Source organism: Ictalurus furcatus, chromosome 3 (genome assembly GCF_023375685.1).
Source record: "Ictalurus furcatus strain D&B chromosome 3, Billie_1.0, whole genome shotgun sequence".
NCBI lineage: Eukaryota > Metazoa > Chordata > Actinopteri > Siluriformes > Ictaluridae > Ictalurus > Ictalurus furcatus.
In genome coordinates this window covers 34,539,305-34,556,521 of record NC_071257.1, presented here as the reverse complement: position 1 = coordinate 34,556,521, position 17,217 = coordinate 34,539,305, and the positions used below count along the sequence as shown (strand labels likewise).

The 17,217-nt window shown below is 41.2% G+C and overlaps 1 protein-coding gene across 1 annotated transcript in view; it reads left to right on the top strand.

Annotated features, from left to right (window-relative positions):
* Positions 1-381: 381 nt before the first annotated feature.
* vegfc (vascular endothelial growth factor c) overlaps positions 382-17,217 on the top strand; it is a 59,304-nt gene continuing 42,468 nt past the window's right edge. The window contains exon 1 of the mRNA XM_053622136.1: positions 382-1,057. Coding sequence (XP_053478111.1) covers positions 938-1,057 — 120 coding nt within the window. The 5' untranslated portion in view covers positions 382-937. The remainder of the gene's footprint in view (positions 1,058-17,217) is intronic.

Genomic DNA, 17,217 nt, shown 5'->3' with positions numbered 1-17,217 from the left:
ATTAATATGCAAATTTGCACGTGACGTCACTCATTCTAGCGACTTTTTGAGCCTGCATTAGTTGTTTTCTCCTTTAAAAAAACAAACAAAACAAAAACAAACAAAAAAAGAGTCAGCCGTGGTGTTTCTTGACTTTCACTCCTCATGTTTAACTGTCCGATTTACCCAGATGTGCATTCTATAGATCTATACCCAGATGTGCATTCTATAGATCTATACCCAGATGTGCATTATATAGATCTATAGATACATAGACACGTAGATGTACAGATGTATATAGTGATGGTGTAGTATATAAACAAGTCTATAAAAGTTGGTGGGTGGTCGCGCGCACAGGAGGCGGGGTGGGAGGGGGGCGCGTGCCTCGGCTCCTATTTCTCTTCGTGAAACGCCGTGCAGTGCATCAGTCGAGGGAAAGAAGGAGGGAAGAGCAGAAGGGGAAAAAGAGGGAGAGAACGAAAGACGAGCAGCAGGCGCGGAACCGGGAGAGGACACCGTGGAAAGAGGAAAGAGGAAGGGGAAAGAAAAAGAAAGAAACCCCGGCGCGTTAAACGCGATGCCCATGCGCGCACTGAGACGCGGAGACGGAGCTTCATCATAAAGCCGAGCGCGCGGGGAGAAACCGGGCAACGCTGCTGGTGCAAAGGGACATTTTACGCATCATCACCACAACCACCACCATCATCATCATCATCATCATCAACATCATCAGCAGAAACATCATCACCATCCAAATATGTCCTCGAGGTCTGTGTGAAAAGACACATTCGGATTACTTTCATGCACTTCTCTGAAAGCTGATCTACTGATCATCCAAGAAACCAGAGAGACACAGGGAGAGAGAGAGAGAGAGAGAGTGAGAGACACGGACAGGAGCTTCAGATCAGATCAGATCAGATCGGATATTTGTGGGATTTGAGATTTACCCCCTTTTAAGATGCACTTTCTTGGAATATCAGTGTGGTTTGCATTTTCGGCGCTGCTCTACGCGAACCTCGCTTTCCAATCAAGCCACGAGTACTACGATTATGAGCAGGAGGAAGGAGATGATGGCATGGTAAGCACGAGAAAGAAAGCATGATGTGATACTGAAAAGAAAACAACAACAACAACAAAACATCAAAGTGCATGTGCAGAAGTAGTGTCCGCGGTTTAAGAACTTCAGTCCCATCGTAGTAATGTCATTGCTGGTCATCTCAGTATTAAGTGCTCTGTGATCAGAAAGTCTGACCGAGAATGTTCTTCACATGGTGTTCTTCAGATTGGCCTGGGCTTTTTTCAGAACTGGAGGTTCTTAACACACCCGGAGGGGTGGAATTAGTGTGAGAACATGCAATGGTGCGAGGAAGCATGGATGAGAGATTAGAGAGGGAGTGAATGAAGCAGAGGAATGAAGGAGTGGAGTCTGGGGCAGGTGTTACTGGGGCACCAAGTGTGTGTGTGTGTGTGTGTGTGTGTGTGTGTGTGTGAGAGAGAGAGAGAGAGAGAGAGAGAGATGCAGATTATACAAAATGACAGATAATCTCAAACACGTGGCCATTTGACCATGGAGAACACCTAACTGGCTGTGTTCAACTGGCCACTGGTGGATTTGTGGATTTATTTGTTAATTTTTAGATAGATAGATAGAGTAATTTATTTATCTCTGTGAAAATGATGTCGTCAGATCAAATTACAAAGACATATACTATCAGACAGCAAGTAAAGTGAGTAAACAACATAATAAGTAAAATATTATTATTATTATTATTATTATTATTATTATTATTATAAAATAAATATTTAAAGTGATAATAGTTGCAAGTGATTTGTAATAAAGTGAGATCAGTGAAATTGGTGACAAATATATAATCAGGAGGTTTCTTATTATATTGTTGTAAGTCTGATTTTGGAGTTGAAAGGAATTCTCTTACAAACTCTACTGTACCAGTTCAGCAACAAGGAAGAGTACAGTTCACTACCCTTTTTTTTTTCCTGACAGCGCATATCGTCTGATGTTGCTAAATATCTCATTTTTAAACCCAAAACACAACAATACTTTTTGGTGTGAAGCGTGTAAATGATCCCATATGCCCATGTTAAATACATAAATAAATATATAAATAAATATAATATATAGATTTGACAACAACTTGAATCCTTTCCCATATGTCCATAAGTAATGTGTGCTTCCAGGGTGATCATGATTGGCCAAAATTAGACCCGTACTCATTTGTTTTCTTAACTTCCCTGGAGTAGGTGTAAAATTCAAAGCTTATTAAGAATCATTTAGCTGGAATCCAAGGAGTATGGGAGCGAAATTGAACGAAAATAAAAGGGATTGCTGTTTGCTAATGGTTTATTTGAAATCCATATGTGGCCTATTTGTCTTGTGCTTGTGCCACGGAGGTGAGGAATCGTTCTATAATTGCACATGTGGCCGTGAAAGCCGAGGGAAGGATCAACAACTGTGTTAGGTCTCACTAGGCATCACTCGTCGCTGGTTTGACCGTATTTCTCACTCGCTCAAAAGTTCGGATACGAATATGACTCGCTATGCCGATGAGAAGCCGCTTCTCGGTTCTCAACAGCTGTACCATGCGGGCTGATTGTCCTCAGAGTGATGGATAAATTGTGGGCAGCTTGTTGAAAAGGTTAGCAATGGATCTGAGAAAATTCCTGTTGAACTTCCGTAATGTGTTGGTTATTATAATTATTAAGTCACCACTGGTCTTGTATGACCTCTCTCTTTCCTGTCCTACTCATTATTGTAATGGAATTGGTCTTGGTTGAGTCCAAAGACGTTCTGAAACTCAATTTCTGTGCTGTGAAATTTCTCATGTTTGTTATCACTTGATAAAAATCAAGACTTAATCCTAATATCTTCGAGCAGGAAGTTATTTGGGAAAAACGGAGACCCCACTTGGGGTGACATGGCGTTGCTGTCTTACAGCGCCACGGTTTGATCTTGAGCTTGGATTACTGAATGTATGGAGTTTCTCATGTTCTCAGCATGTCCATGTGGGTTTCCTCCCTGTTCTTCATTGTCTAAATTGCCCCTAGGTGTGAATGAGTGTGTGATCATGTGTGTATGGTACCCTGAGATGGATTGGTGTTCCATCCATGGTGGATAACCGCTTCATGCCCGTTGTTCCCGGGATAGACTCCGGATTCACCACGACCTTGACACCACGGTTCCTCCACACTTTGCCTGCTTGCTTTGGATTGTTCGGCAGGTTCTAACTTTCCGATTCTGGTTTGCAGATCAAATCAGAAAAAAAAGGTTTGTCAAAAAAAAGACCATCATGGAGCTGTCTGTCCAAACTGTAGTTCCTCCTACACTTGTATAGAGTATTTCACTGTAGCCCAAACCTCCCTGGACAATTTCTCGTCTTCTAGACATTCCTTCTTTGCTTGTGTTCCCTTTACGATACCTCTGGACCTGGGACAGCAACAGGTTCCTCTGCTTGTTGGTTACTAGCTTTAGAAACAACACATCCGCCTGGATGTCATGTCTCTCGTCCTAATCCTCTGACTATATTGTCTTGCTAAATGCTTGCAAAGAATCTTCTCTTCCAGCACTTTTTGCCAAGAACTATGCAGGAGTAACGTAAAACGCCAATGTTAGACGCAGTTAGGTTTCATTTTGTAGTAGCAGAACCTTCTGGGAGGTTCAGGGTAGGTTTCATCTTTTCAAAATTGTCCCAGGTCTTTGAGGGCCCCTGGGTAGCCATTTCACTAGTCCACTACATTAACAAGTTTTAACAGTTTAACTTTGATAAGATTTGATTTGAATCAAGACCCGAGCAATCTAGAGCCAAAAATGTTCTCCACAGCTCGGAATTTCAAGGTTAACTTCAAGGTCAACATCTGTGTGTCAACCGTAGCATTTCTGATTTTTGATCTCTTGCTACAGCAGTATGGGAGACACCTGAAAACGTAGAATTTTTCAGTGAGTAAATTGCTAATAAAACATAAAATAACTCTTGCGGAAAAGATAATACACCGAAGGGGAAAGGACCTGTGACGTGGAAATGCACATTTGCTTCTGTTAGTGGTTACTTTTGCTTGAATAGCTATTTGTCCAAGATACGATACAGCTTTTGGGGTAAAATTTGTAGTTTTTTCTCGCTGGAATTTCTCGTTAGCAGTGTAAGCACCTCTGTAAAAGTGATATTCATGCTTTTTTTTTGTATAACAACTTGCATAGTATCGGTTTTAAGGCTTAAATGTGCATTAAAATTGTCCAGCCATGAAGGGAGAAACCTCGTTACCTCGAAATGCCTCTCATGTTTAAAAAAAAAATAAAAAAAAGGGGCTCTACAGCTTGGGGCTGTGACGGGAATTCCTCTGGGATCCCCGTCCTCTCCTGTGTGTATGTGCGTGTTTGTAGACTCAGAGACGCACGTGTCTATACACCACCCTGGTAGAGCGACGGGTTTCACACAGGTGGAAGGGATTATATTTTTATCTACGTTGTGATATCCAGCCGTCCTATCGGAGCCATCGTTCTGCACTTTCACGTCACTGAGCGTGAGGCCTTGAGCTCCACTGGGACTCCATGCTTCTGCTGTCCTTCAGGATTGGGCAACAGTGTGGTATTTCCAAGGGTATTGCGTCTATGAGCGATTTTTATGTGTAACAGTTGTGAAAGGTCTTCTGCTGTTGGCGGCAAAAACTGCAGTCAGACTGGCAGTGAAAAAAAGTCAAGTTTTTTTTCTTTTTTTTTTTTCTTCTCATGATCTTGATGAATTCCAAGGATGTAGTAATTATCTATTTCTCCGTAGAATTGTTGACGTTGCACTGCCGGAGTTGAGCAAAGTCTTATGACTCGCGCGAGCCAACTGGTGCGTAAAGTTTAGATTGGTAAAGATTAGAGCGAGATTTTGGGGTTAGCGCTCGTACAGAATAGACCAGAAACGGCTCTTAATCATGACTGATGACGAAACTTTCATATGACTGTTTGTACGTCAATACTAAACGTGTACATCCCGTCAAGCCGTCTAACTTTAAAGTCTCTCTACTCTCTCTAATGTTCATGACCTGGAAATTACACGGTTCCGACTTGTTAATCCGACCAAATTTGTTCGTGATCGCTGCAGATGTTTAGTCGACCCCAGTTTGTTAATAAACACATTAATATCTGTTATCTCTTAATGTATATAGTATCGCTGCATAATTTATCACCGTGACGGTACAGTATGAAACACTACGGCCTCGCTGAATATGTTAATATTTCCTTTCCAAGCACATCGCTTGCCTGTAAAATGGGAGCAATAAAAAGAGCAAATTGAATTATACTTGCACTCGTTAACTGTAAAAGACCGGTGTGGGTTTTTTTTTTTTTTCTTTCTTTCTTCTTTTTTTCCCCCCACTTTCACACCATCTGGAGAGTTTAATTTCCCAGCTCTGATGTCTGACTTTGTCACTGTGTAGTGTGTAATCCTAGCAGAAGCAGGTTTGGCTAAACTCCAGCTCTATTATCTGGCTCTATTGCTGGGTTTCTTTGGCAGAGCTGACAAGGGAAAGAAAACCTCCTTGCTTAAGTGAAGGTGTTGTGTAGAACTGAGCTTTCTTTCTCGCTTCCCCACAGGAATATCACGTTTAAAGGTTAAGAAACCTAGAGGTTCTTGTATTGTGCCAGACACGTTCAAGAGAAGTTTGGCCAGATATTTTTTTTTTTTTTTTTTTTTTTACTTTGGATGAAGTATTTGATCGTACTTTGCACTTTTTTGGACGACTGTTTGGAGAAAGAAATCAATGTCGGCTCATTGTTTCATTAATATACAACACATTTTTCCTTTTTTCGTTGCTTTACATTCTGGCGCTTAGTCTAGTTTTGTTTTTCGCCTCGTTGGTCTTGCTTGGTATTTCACTGCTGTGTTGCTTCAAAAGCTGATTCTTTGCTCCAGTCCTGGACCTAATCCCTCCATCAGGTCTGGACAATATCTGTATTATTAGCTTTTGTTTGATGCTACAATAATTCCAGTTCTCACCAGTAATCTCATAGCATCAAACTACTGTAACTGCTGAAGTAGCACACCTACCGTAAATACATGAATAAATGTGCATATTACAATTAGACTAATGGATAAACCGTAATATTCAGTATGTTATCAAGTCCCATACAGATGAAGTTAATTTCGGCAATCCGATTTTCAGTCCACGTGACCGTTTTTATGACCCTTTTCAGCCTCCCTCTTGCATGTCATGTCACCCCTCTGACTAGTGGCAGAAAACATACTGCTGGTTACAAAGTACTGACACTCGAGACATCTCTTTACAGCAAACGTCACCAATATCAACGAAATTTTTATTACATTTTTTTTTTAAAATCCGTTTATATGGAGTGTCCAACATACAGTAGACGTCCATGTGAATGAGCTGTTACTATAGAAACTGAATGAATCGAGTCAACACCTTCTGACCAATCAGAATTCAGTAGCGCTGAAATGTAAATAAGAGCACGCGGCGGTATTTTTGACACAATGCACTTTAATAAAAATGAACGTTGATGATAAAAGAGTGAAGATGTTCAGTGAAACGTTTGAAAAGTATGTGAGGTTTTGCGGGAGTAAAATTGTCCGGCCGACCTACAGGCTGTCGGTGTTTACATGTTATCGTATTTGTTTTAGCGTTTGCAACATTAGCATGTCTGACAGATGTCTGATCGCAATACTGATGCTTGAAACCTCTGTGGAAGCTTCTAGTGTATAGAACTTAATTTCAGAATTTTTTTTTTTTTATCGTTATTATTTTATCTCAACTGAGCCAAGACTATGACGTTTGATTTAGACCCACAATACCGTTAATTAATATTCGAGTTTCACGTTTCTTTATTTTGTTGTTTCTAAATTTCAGGGAAGCCCACGTCTTGTGCCGCATATGTCCTGTGTTTATGACACTGTAACGAAGGCCTGCACCTCATTACGTGCATACAGCTCATTAACATGGCACTTTACTCTTAGCTGTGCAGCACTGTAACAACTTTACAGCCTTCAAAAATGAATGCAATATTTAGCAAAAGGAAGTGAAGACTGTAGAGGAAATACAAGCCACATGTACGGGCCGTGGCACGGACCTCGATTCACGTTAAACCCTAGAGCTATAATACAGTTATACGTTCACGTCACATTTGATGTTTTATCGATATGAAAGGCACTTTTAGGCAGTGAGGCAGACTCCAACGCAACAAATTTCCGACTTGCCAAAAATGTAGCCAGTCAGCCAAGACGTCTTTTTTTTTTTTTTTGCTTACTGTCAGAAGTCTTAGTTTTCGTAGCCGATAACGGAGCTGTATTTCATTTGGAAATCTTTTCCATAGCACTGAACTTGGATTACACAGAAAAGGGAAGCAGAAAGCCTCATTACTTCCTGTGTAAGATAAAACCGCGTCACAGTTTCCCGTCTGATATTGTCTCTTCTCGAGGCTAGCAAGTTAAGCAATTGTGTCTCAATCAAAAATGACATTTTCAATCAAACCTTAAACATACCTCAAATCCAAACACCCCCCGTCCCCCCGTCCCCCCCACCACTACCACCACCACCACCGCCAAAATATCCATTTAACTTATCATTTAGAAGTCTCGCTATTTTATAGTTGAACGTTTAGTCACACTGACTAATTAGAATAAAGACAAGCCCTTCATTTTCATTTCATACCACCATGCTGTTGAATGCTCCATCCTGATTGGTCAGAAGTTGCTCTACATTAACGTAGAGTGAATAAATCCTTGTGACCCGTTCACCTAAAGACACTGATTCAACTTATTGAAAAATCGACAAACGATCTCAGCTTAAATATATACAATTTATATACGGTGGCTTAGTGGTTAGCACGTTCGCCTCACACCTCCAGGGTCGGGGGTTCGATTCCCACCGGGGCCGTGTGCGTGCGGAGTTTGCATGTTCTCCCCGTGCTGCGGGGGTTTCCTCCGGGTACTCCGGTTACCTCCCCCAGTCCAAAGACATGCACGGTATTCTGATTGGCGTGACTAAAGTGTCCGCAGTGTATGAATGGGTGTGTGAGTGTGTATGTGATTGTGCGATGGATTGGCACCCTGTCCACGGTGAACCCCGCCTTGTGCCCGATGCTCCCTGGGATGGGCTCCAGGTTCCCCGTGACACTGAAAAGGATAAAGCGGTATAGAAGATGGATGGATGGAAACTTCTATTAATTGTTAGCTAGATTAGCCTAGAACGAGTGCAAACCTAGAGAAGCAAACATCACGCCCACCGAGCGCCTCAAGATCCCCCAATAGTAGGACTCACAACCTTGCACTAAATATTTTTCGAACTAATCCAGATATCAAAAGATAATGATTCACTGATTTATAATACCGCAAATATCTGAAGGTTATTCTGCTCTTTGACTTTGAGAGATAATCCTCAGTGCTGGTGGCCTTCACGCTATCCGTTACACACTTTGTGTTCTCTTACGGCGAAGGCTACAGTCAGGGTCATCACTCCGTTTAAAACGTCAGTCTGTCTGAACTCTGACCTTTTCGCCAACATTGTTTTCGGCTGGAGCTTGATAAAGTGCAGTGCTGCTTTTCTTTACAGATCGCTCGAACACGTTGCCTACCGGGAAGCTGAGACTTCCAGAGCAAGAAGAATTTCAAATCTGCATTGCTTCCTGTGTCGGATAAAACCCATTTAAAATCGCAGCTTCCTCTCTGACATGGTTTCTTCACGGCGGTCTGTCTTTAGCGGTTGCGACATCATCTGTACAGTTCAAACTCGTGGCAAAAATATGTCACAATACTTAACAGAGGGTGTAGGATACAGCGTGTACCATACTTTGCTGACAGGACATGATGGCAGTATTGCTACACTGGATTGGGTTGAATTATTACTTTAGTCAACTAAATATTCCGTATATTTGAACATGTTCTGAGAAACAGCAGCTTACGAAGCCCTAGTGATTGTGTAGAATGATATCAAACCAACATAAAGCCCATCAGTGGTGGTCCTATGGTGGTCCCATTCCACTGGATGAAGTTATTTATGGTTATTTGATTGCTCCACATCCACCATTTTCTCCAACCTACACTCTTTAACTGTTCTTTAGAGGTTCATTAAGGGTTCTTAGCTTCCAAAAAAAGGTTGTACTCGTGATAAGGATTTCAGACATTGCGTGATATCCTCTTATTGAAGAAGTACTCACTCAAATGCTCTAAAAATTCTAGTTCCTCTTCTTCAGTCGCATGTGTTTTGAATTGTTGTCTGGTGAAATGACCCAGCCGTGATTCCCTCTTCAGTTCACTGTCGGATAGAGCTCCTTTCAGTTTCTTTTGTTGTTTTTTTGGTCTTCTTCAGCAATGAAATGATCTCGGAGCCTTTCTTGTTCACGCCATAACTTCATAAGAACTCAGACCCCAGCTTGCACCCAAAATTTCATCCAAACCGTCGTAGAAGAGACAGGAACCCTTCATTTCAGCGCAATCTCCACTTCGACGCATACTGTCACGGGTGCTCGTGTACTTCTGTCGTAGTTTTTATTCGCTTTTACCCGGCATTGTAGCGCTGTTCTGTTATAATCTCTTTCCTTCATTTTTCGAGAAAACAAAAGAAACACTTTTACGTTGAGGATAGTTGGCGTTTAATACAGTCGTCTGTCCAAATTTCAAGAAGGGCGCAGCTTTCCTCCGGAGACCACAAACGACCCCGCGTCCTGACACGGTGAAAAGTTTCGTGTTGTTTTCAGCCGTGACGGAACACGCATGCGGGTACGGCAAGCCTCCAGGTACACATGTCGAAACGAGACGAGACACGAAGCGGACCGGGACCTCAATGCTTTCACATATCGCGAAGAAATCGAACCACAAACGGACCCACATACGAGCCGTATTCGGACCATCTCCGGATGTGGGTCACTTTTGGGTCCTTTTAGGAGGGTCTGAGATCACGTGGTTTGTTCAGCGTGTGCTGAACCGTTCCGAGAGCGTTTGGAGCGCTCAAACGAGTCATGTTGTGACTTTTTTTTTAAAACCATCAAAAATGTGATAAAAACTTGAAGCTAAATATCACATAATAAACCATTTTGAAACATTTTGAGTAATAACAGCTCACTGCTTAAAATATCAACGGAGCAGAAAGTCACGCTCAATACGACGGCTATGTTACATAAGTCCCGCCCCTTCACTTCAGTAAAAAGCCAATCACCTTGTTGGTTAAAATGTTAGCAGAACACACCTGACCTATCAGATTTATACACTGACGATATAGTGTACTTTGCTCCGTTAGTTATGAAAAAACAAACAATGGAGCAACCTGCAAAAGACATTTTCTAAAGATTACATTATTTATGCTATTTGTGTCTGATATTAACAGCTGAAACTGTCTGAAACATCGATTTCTAGTCTGTGTGTCACTCCCAATTCCATTAGATAGGGAACCTGTTCTTGTATGACCGAGAACAACTTACTTGTAGCGTAGCCAAGATGGCCGCCGAGTTCACACGCCTTCGGTAGAAGGACTTTAATGAGATTTAGCAGTTTAACTAATGCTGCTGGAAAGATTCTTTACCTTCCTCCATTAGGCATCATGAGTCTGGTTTGTGGTCGAGTGGCGCCTTACAGCATCAGCAGTATTTGTGCAAAGGTCTTCGGTAATTTCTAAACTGTGGCTTTTTTGTGTCTCAGGAAGCCGCAGGCTGCCAACCTCAATGTGTAAGCAAACATGTCAGAGCAAAACAGCTTTTTCACCGCAGTGTCAAAACAGGCTGTGAGCATATGCTAGGCGTGCCGATTTAGCAGACCGATGATGAATCCTTTTTTAAATTTATTGACATAGTAATTATAAGACGCTCTTACACAACTTGTGCATCAAATTTTCTATCTGGTCTCCGGATGCTTGGGGTTTCATCAGTTACCACAAAAGCATTTTTTAATGGTTCTGTCAAGTTACGTTTTTTCTGTAAAAACCGTTTCAGGCTCAAGAAGCTTACACAGGTACAGAATACCATCGTCTGAGAATCTTTTGTATAAATGCGAATTAGAAAAAACCCTTACGGGTTCTGTCTATCCCTGAAAACTAGCATGCTGTAGAGATCTTTTCAGATTATGAGCACTGAGCTCCATGGGATCCTGAAGGAAAAGTGACACCACCACCGCTCAGTGTGGTTAGCTTCAACTTAACTTTCCTCAGAGCTGGTTAGCCATGTTGTGTAAGTTACCATGGTGATCTACCCAAAAGGAGATCCATCTTGGTGGCACAAATAGGCCTAGGTTTAACCTAAAGTTAGCTCGCAAACCCCGAAATCCTGCTTTATGGTACTTCGCTCTGGAGTCCCTCAGGGCTCAATGCTAGGATCTTTCCCCTTTCACTTACAAAATGCTTCCAGTGGGAGAAATTATATATCCATCCGTCCATCCATCCATCTTCTATGCCACTTATACTTTTCAGAGTCACGGGGAACATGGAGTCTATCCCAGGGAGCATCGGGCACGAGGCGGGGTACACCCTGGACAGGGGGCCAGTCCATCGCAGGGCACAATCACACACACACTCACACACCCATTCATACACTACGGACACTTTGGACACGCCAATCAGCCTACCATGCATGTCTTTGGACTGGGGGAGGAAACCGGAGTACCCGGAGGAAACCCCCGCAGCACGGGGAGAACATGCAAACTCCACACACACAGGGCCACGGTGGGAATCGAACCCCCGACCCTGGAGGTGTGAGGCGAACCTCTATGTTGTTGACTTACACTTATGTTAAATCTGATACAGTGCACGTTTAAAGAAGCTCAGTGAGTGCATTGTGGACATGTGAAATGCACTAGTGCATAATTTTCAACTTGGCAAAAACAAAATAGAAGTCATTTTATTTATCTTTTGAATTCAACTGGGTTCTCTTTCATATGTCTAACACCTTGGTTAAATTTGACCCAGCAATTTAAAGCAAAAATCATTTTTCAGCTTGGACGATTAACCAGAATCGGACCATTTCTTTCCTGACAAAATATCATCACTGCTTTTATTGAATCCTGGATTGTTGGAACTGATTGTGTATTTTTTGGGATCAGTCAGTCATTTTTTAGTGCAAAAAACGCTGCAGCTTGACTCCTATCAGGTGCAAAGAAGACGCATCGTATTACCCCGCTTTTAGCTTTCGTGGACTTCCGGTTCAGTTTAAGATTCTGAGGTCTGAGGTTTTATTGTTTGTTTTTTAAAGCTCTAAACAGACCGACCCTGTCTGACACTGCGGATATGGTTTGAATACGGTCCTGCTCCTCCTCGATTTTGGCTGAAACAGAATCTAGTCTTGCTTTTGTGGTGATTGTGTCAATGTTCTGGAAGAATCTATTGGTTAATCTCAGACATCCTTCATCTATGAACTGTATATCTCTTTTAAAAATCAGAGCTCAATACAAACCTTTATTTACTAGCTATATACATGTATGTATATGTGTCTCTGATGTGTGTAGGGCTAATTGGGAAAAAAAAAAAAAAACTGAGAACAAGAGAACAATCATTCATTCCTACACAAGCTACACTATTTTTTCTTGGCTTCTGTTCTTTCTGGAAGACTGACTTTGTCCAAAATTGCTCTGTAAATCAACCTAATTCCAATGTAGAAGATATCAAGCTTAGACAACAGTAAGTAGCACTTTGCGTCTCTTAAAGGGTTTTAAACGACTGCGTTATTGGCACAGAGAATGGGCATTCAGATGTTTGGGTTACAAATCATTGGGATTAATATCCCTGTGGTATCACTAATAGTAGCCTGTATTCCAGGCTAATAATTTTATTGCACCGCAAAAGCCTTAACTAAATTCTGTGGCTGGAATAGCCATTTCTAATCTCACAGAGCACAAGCAGCTGGAGCTCGGGCCTTAAAGCATGGAGTTTCAGAATAAATTATGCGTTGCAGCCCATCTCCAATCAGGCCTGTTTCACTAATTCTTTACTTGCATTAAGTTATAACTTGGGTTATATCTATAATGGATCTATTACCATTGCAACCAAAGACAGCTCATGAGTTTTGAACTCGTCAGAAATTTAAATGGAAATCTCGATGGCCACCGACAGGACGACGTCACAGTATGAAGGGGAACTCGAAACACAGCATGAAATGTCTTTTACTCCAGAGCTCGAGTGTTCATCCTCTAGAGCTTCAGTCACATTGTTCGTCTCCAGAGGATCAGAATAAAGTTTGGAGCAGATTCTGGGTGTTCTGATTTCACCGATTTTACAGTTCTTCTGCTGTACAACAGCAAATGCTCACTTCCTGACTGTCTACAGTGTTCCTCACGGAGTCGATCGCGGGACACGTAGAAGACACGTTAAGTGAGGTGAAGAAGCGTCGGAGTGTACTAGCGAAAATATGTTTTTTCATGCTTTTGGCCGTGATGAAAAATACAAATAAAGTTCAACTGAAATAAAATAGTAGAAATAAAACTATAGAATATAATGGAAGAGACAAGAAAAAAAAGACATAAAAGATAAACAGAAAGAAGTGATGTTTTTGCACAAAATTCACGTCAAAAAACATGAAAAGGATTTATGACGAATTATGATAAATAAAATGCCAAGAAAAAGATGGAAATAAGTATACATTTTATTTCTGTAGGACTTTGTATTTGTAGCAAAATGATTGCATCTTATAGTGCCCTCCACTAATATTGGCACCCTTGGTAAATATGAGCAAAGAAGGCTCTGATCAACCTTTTGAGCTTTTGTTCAGAGTATTCACAGAAATGCTCTGCTCTCATGGATATGAAATAATTGCAAACAAAACACAGGTCTATCAAAAAAATATATTTGTTAAATATAGGTGTGCCACAATTATTGGCGGACTTTTAGTCAATACTTTGTGCTAGCTCCCTTTGCCAAGATAACAGCTCTGAGTCTTCTCCTATAACGCCTGATGAGGTTGGAGAATACATGGCGAGGGATCTGAGAGCGTTCCTCCATACAGAATCTCTCCAGATCCTTCACATTTCGAGGTCCACGCTGGTGGACTCTCCTCTTCAGTTCACCCCACAGGTTTTCTATGGGGTTCAGGTCAGGGGACTGGGATGGTCATGGCAGGACCTTGATTTTGTGGTCAGTAAACCATTTCTGTGTTGATTGTGATGTATGTTTTGGATCATTGTCCTGCTGGAAGATCCAACCACGGCCCATTTGAATCCATATTGAGTCCATGATGCCATGTGTCCTAACAAAATGTCCAGGTCCTCTTTCAGAAAAACAGCCCCAAAACTTTAAAGATCCACCTCCATATTTAACTGTGGGCATGAGGTACTTTTCCATATGGCTACCTCTCTGTGTGCACCAAATCCACCTCTGGTGTTTATTACCAAAAAGCTCTATTTTGGTTTCATCTGACCGTAGAACCCCATCCCATTTGAAGTTCCAGTAGTGTCTGGCAAACTGAAGACGCTCGAGTTTGTTTTTGGATGAGAGTAGAGGCTTTTTCCTGAAACTCTTCCAAACAGCTTGTGGTGATGTCGGTGACTTCAGATTGTAGTTTTGGAGACTTTCTGACCCCAAGACACAACTAACTTCTGCAGTTCTCCAGCTGTGATCCTTGGAGATGTTTTATCCACTCGAACCGTCCTCTTCACAGTGCGTTGAGACGATATAGACACACGTCCAATTCCAGGTCGATTCATAACATTTCCAGTGGACTGGAACTTCTTAATTATTGCCCTGATGGTGGAAATGGGCATTTTCAATGCTTGTGCTATTTTCTTATCGACACGCCCCATTTTGTGAAGCTCAACCACCTTTTGCTGCACATCACAGCTACATTCCTTGCTCTTACCCATCGTTATGAATGACTAAGGGAATTTGGCCTGTCTGTTACCTCATATTTATACCTCTGTGAAACAGGAAGTCATGATTGAACAATTTCCTGTTCCTAGGCACCCAGGTATACTAAAAAAAAAAGTTAAATATCAGTGGGAATATACTTCAAATATATTTTTCTCACATGAATGAGAGCAGAGTATTTTTCTGATTTTTTTTTTTTTAACAAAAGATCAAAAGGTTAAACAATAAAGATAATTTTTCACAGCCTTCTTTGCTCATATTTACCAAGGGTGTCAATATTAGTGGTGGGCACTGTCACTGTATATGATGATATTTGATAGTGGACTGATATTGTGGAAATTATTATAAATATCCAGGCTGTACCAATAGTAACCTGTCATGTTTCTTCTGATATGTACACCAATATATAGTAAAATATAAACACCTTTTCAGTAAATAGACTTGACAATAATAATAATATTATTATTATTATTATTATTATGAGCACATAGTATAAAGTGCGTTTATGAGGTCTTGGTCTGGAGAGATTATTTTCCTGTCGTCCTGGACAGAGGAATATCTGCTAAAGCAGTTTGCTTTTTATAGCGCAGATGGAAAGCGCCGTCGCACTCATGGTCACGATGTGAAAGGAAGTAATAAGGTGACCTTGTTTTCTCTTTGTTTGCTTTTCAGTCTCAGCCAGTTTCCTTTCAGTTGTGTCGTTCTTCTGAGTTCCAGCTGCGCTATTTCCTCCTTTCCACGCTGGAGTAAATTTCAAATGGGAACGAGTTTCACACTCCTTCGTCCCCTTGGTTTGCTTGGCGATGCGTCTCGGTGATATCAGCGCAGGATTTACAGTTAAAGCATGTCTGTTATGACATTGTTTTTCAAATATTTTGGTTGACATGATGAGTCATATATTCAGCCTCGTGCTAGTTTCAATAAAGATTTCAGCAATGGAAAAGTTTAGAGCTTCGCAAATCATTGCAGTAAACAGTGTGTTTAAGCTCTAAGGTTCGGATTGAGTAACGTAACGAGGAGATGGATGATATGCTGTGGAACTGGTGCGAGTTTTTTGGTTTTTTTTCCTCCCTCAGATGGAGGTCATAAGGAATTCCCTCACTGAACTGAGGCATCCTGCGTAGGCTTATGAACTTGTGGATATTCGCAAAACCACTCCAAAATCTTGGCTTTACTTCCGTATTTGGCCTGTATGTCGCTGACTCTCGGCCAGAGAAAAGACTTTGAGCCATGAAACAGGAATGCGTTTTTTTTTTTTCTTCCTCTCCTTCGTATCAGGAAATCCGAAACATCGTCTCGCTACATCCTTGCAAAACCTCCTCGCACTTCAGTCACAATTACTTTGCCTGTTGGATACACTGACTCGTCTTATTATGGTACTGCTTTGGTTTTTTATTGATGTCTTGACTTTCCTCCCTGTTGTTATTCACCTGATTAGATTAGATTAGATTAGATTGTGCAGTGAATCAGCCGTAATCACAACTGATGCTGTTCCTGTGTATTACGGTATGCCAGGCTTCCTGTTTCTTTAACCTCCAAACCCTCTACCTTGATATCCTGTAACTACATAAGAAACTATTTAAACTATGTCATATAACATTTGCTGTTCGGTAATGAATACAACATTGTGTTGGGGTGGTGTGATGAGGCGGAGTTACTTCTACCACCCCGACGTTCATTATTTTCCATTAACAGCATGTCCTGAAGTGTTCTGTTCCTCTTATAACACAGCAATCTGCCAATCATTACAATATCCATCCATCCATCCATCCATCTTCTATACCGCTTAATCCTTTTCAGGGTCACGGGGAAACCTGGAGCCTATCCCAGGGAGCATGGGGCACAAGGCGGGGTACACCCTGGACAGGGTGCCAATCCTCATTACAATATTTGATCAATTAAACAACAATATATGGTACTTTTTACCCATTTAGGGTTATGTTTAATATTGCGGATCATCCACAGGTTCCTGTTAGCATTTATGTTAGAGCAGTCATTCCCTCTCCAGCCTCTCTCTCTCTCTCTCTCTCTCTCTGGTGAACTCAATCATAAGAAATACAACCCCAACCACAAATACAATTCCAAAAAAGTTGGGACGCTGTGTAAAATGTAAATGAATGTAAATAAAAACAGAATGCAATGATTGGCAAATCTCGTATGTTATTCAAAATAGAACATAGAAAGCATATCAAATGTTTAAACTGAGGAAATGTACCATTTTACAAAAAAAAAAAAAATAATAAGGTGATTCTGAATTTTGATGGCCGCAACACGTCTCGAAAAGGTTTTTTTCTTTGTTTTTTTTTTCATTCAGTTTGAATCACCTTGAATACAGATTTGTAAAAGTAATCCTCAGCTTGAAAGCGTAAAGTCTATGTCATTATCTTTTTTAAAATAAAGCCCGGAAACAGAGTAGGATTTGGTTATTTGTTGGCAAACGACTGTTCATTG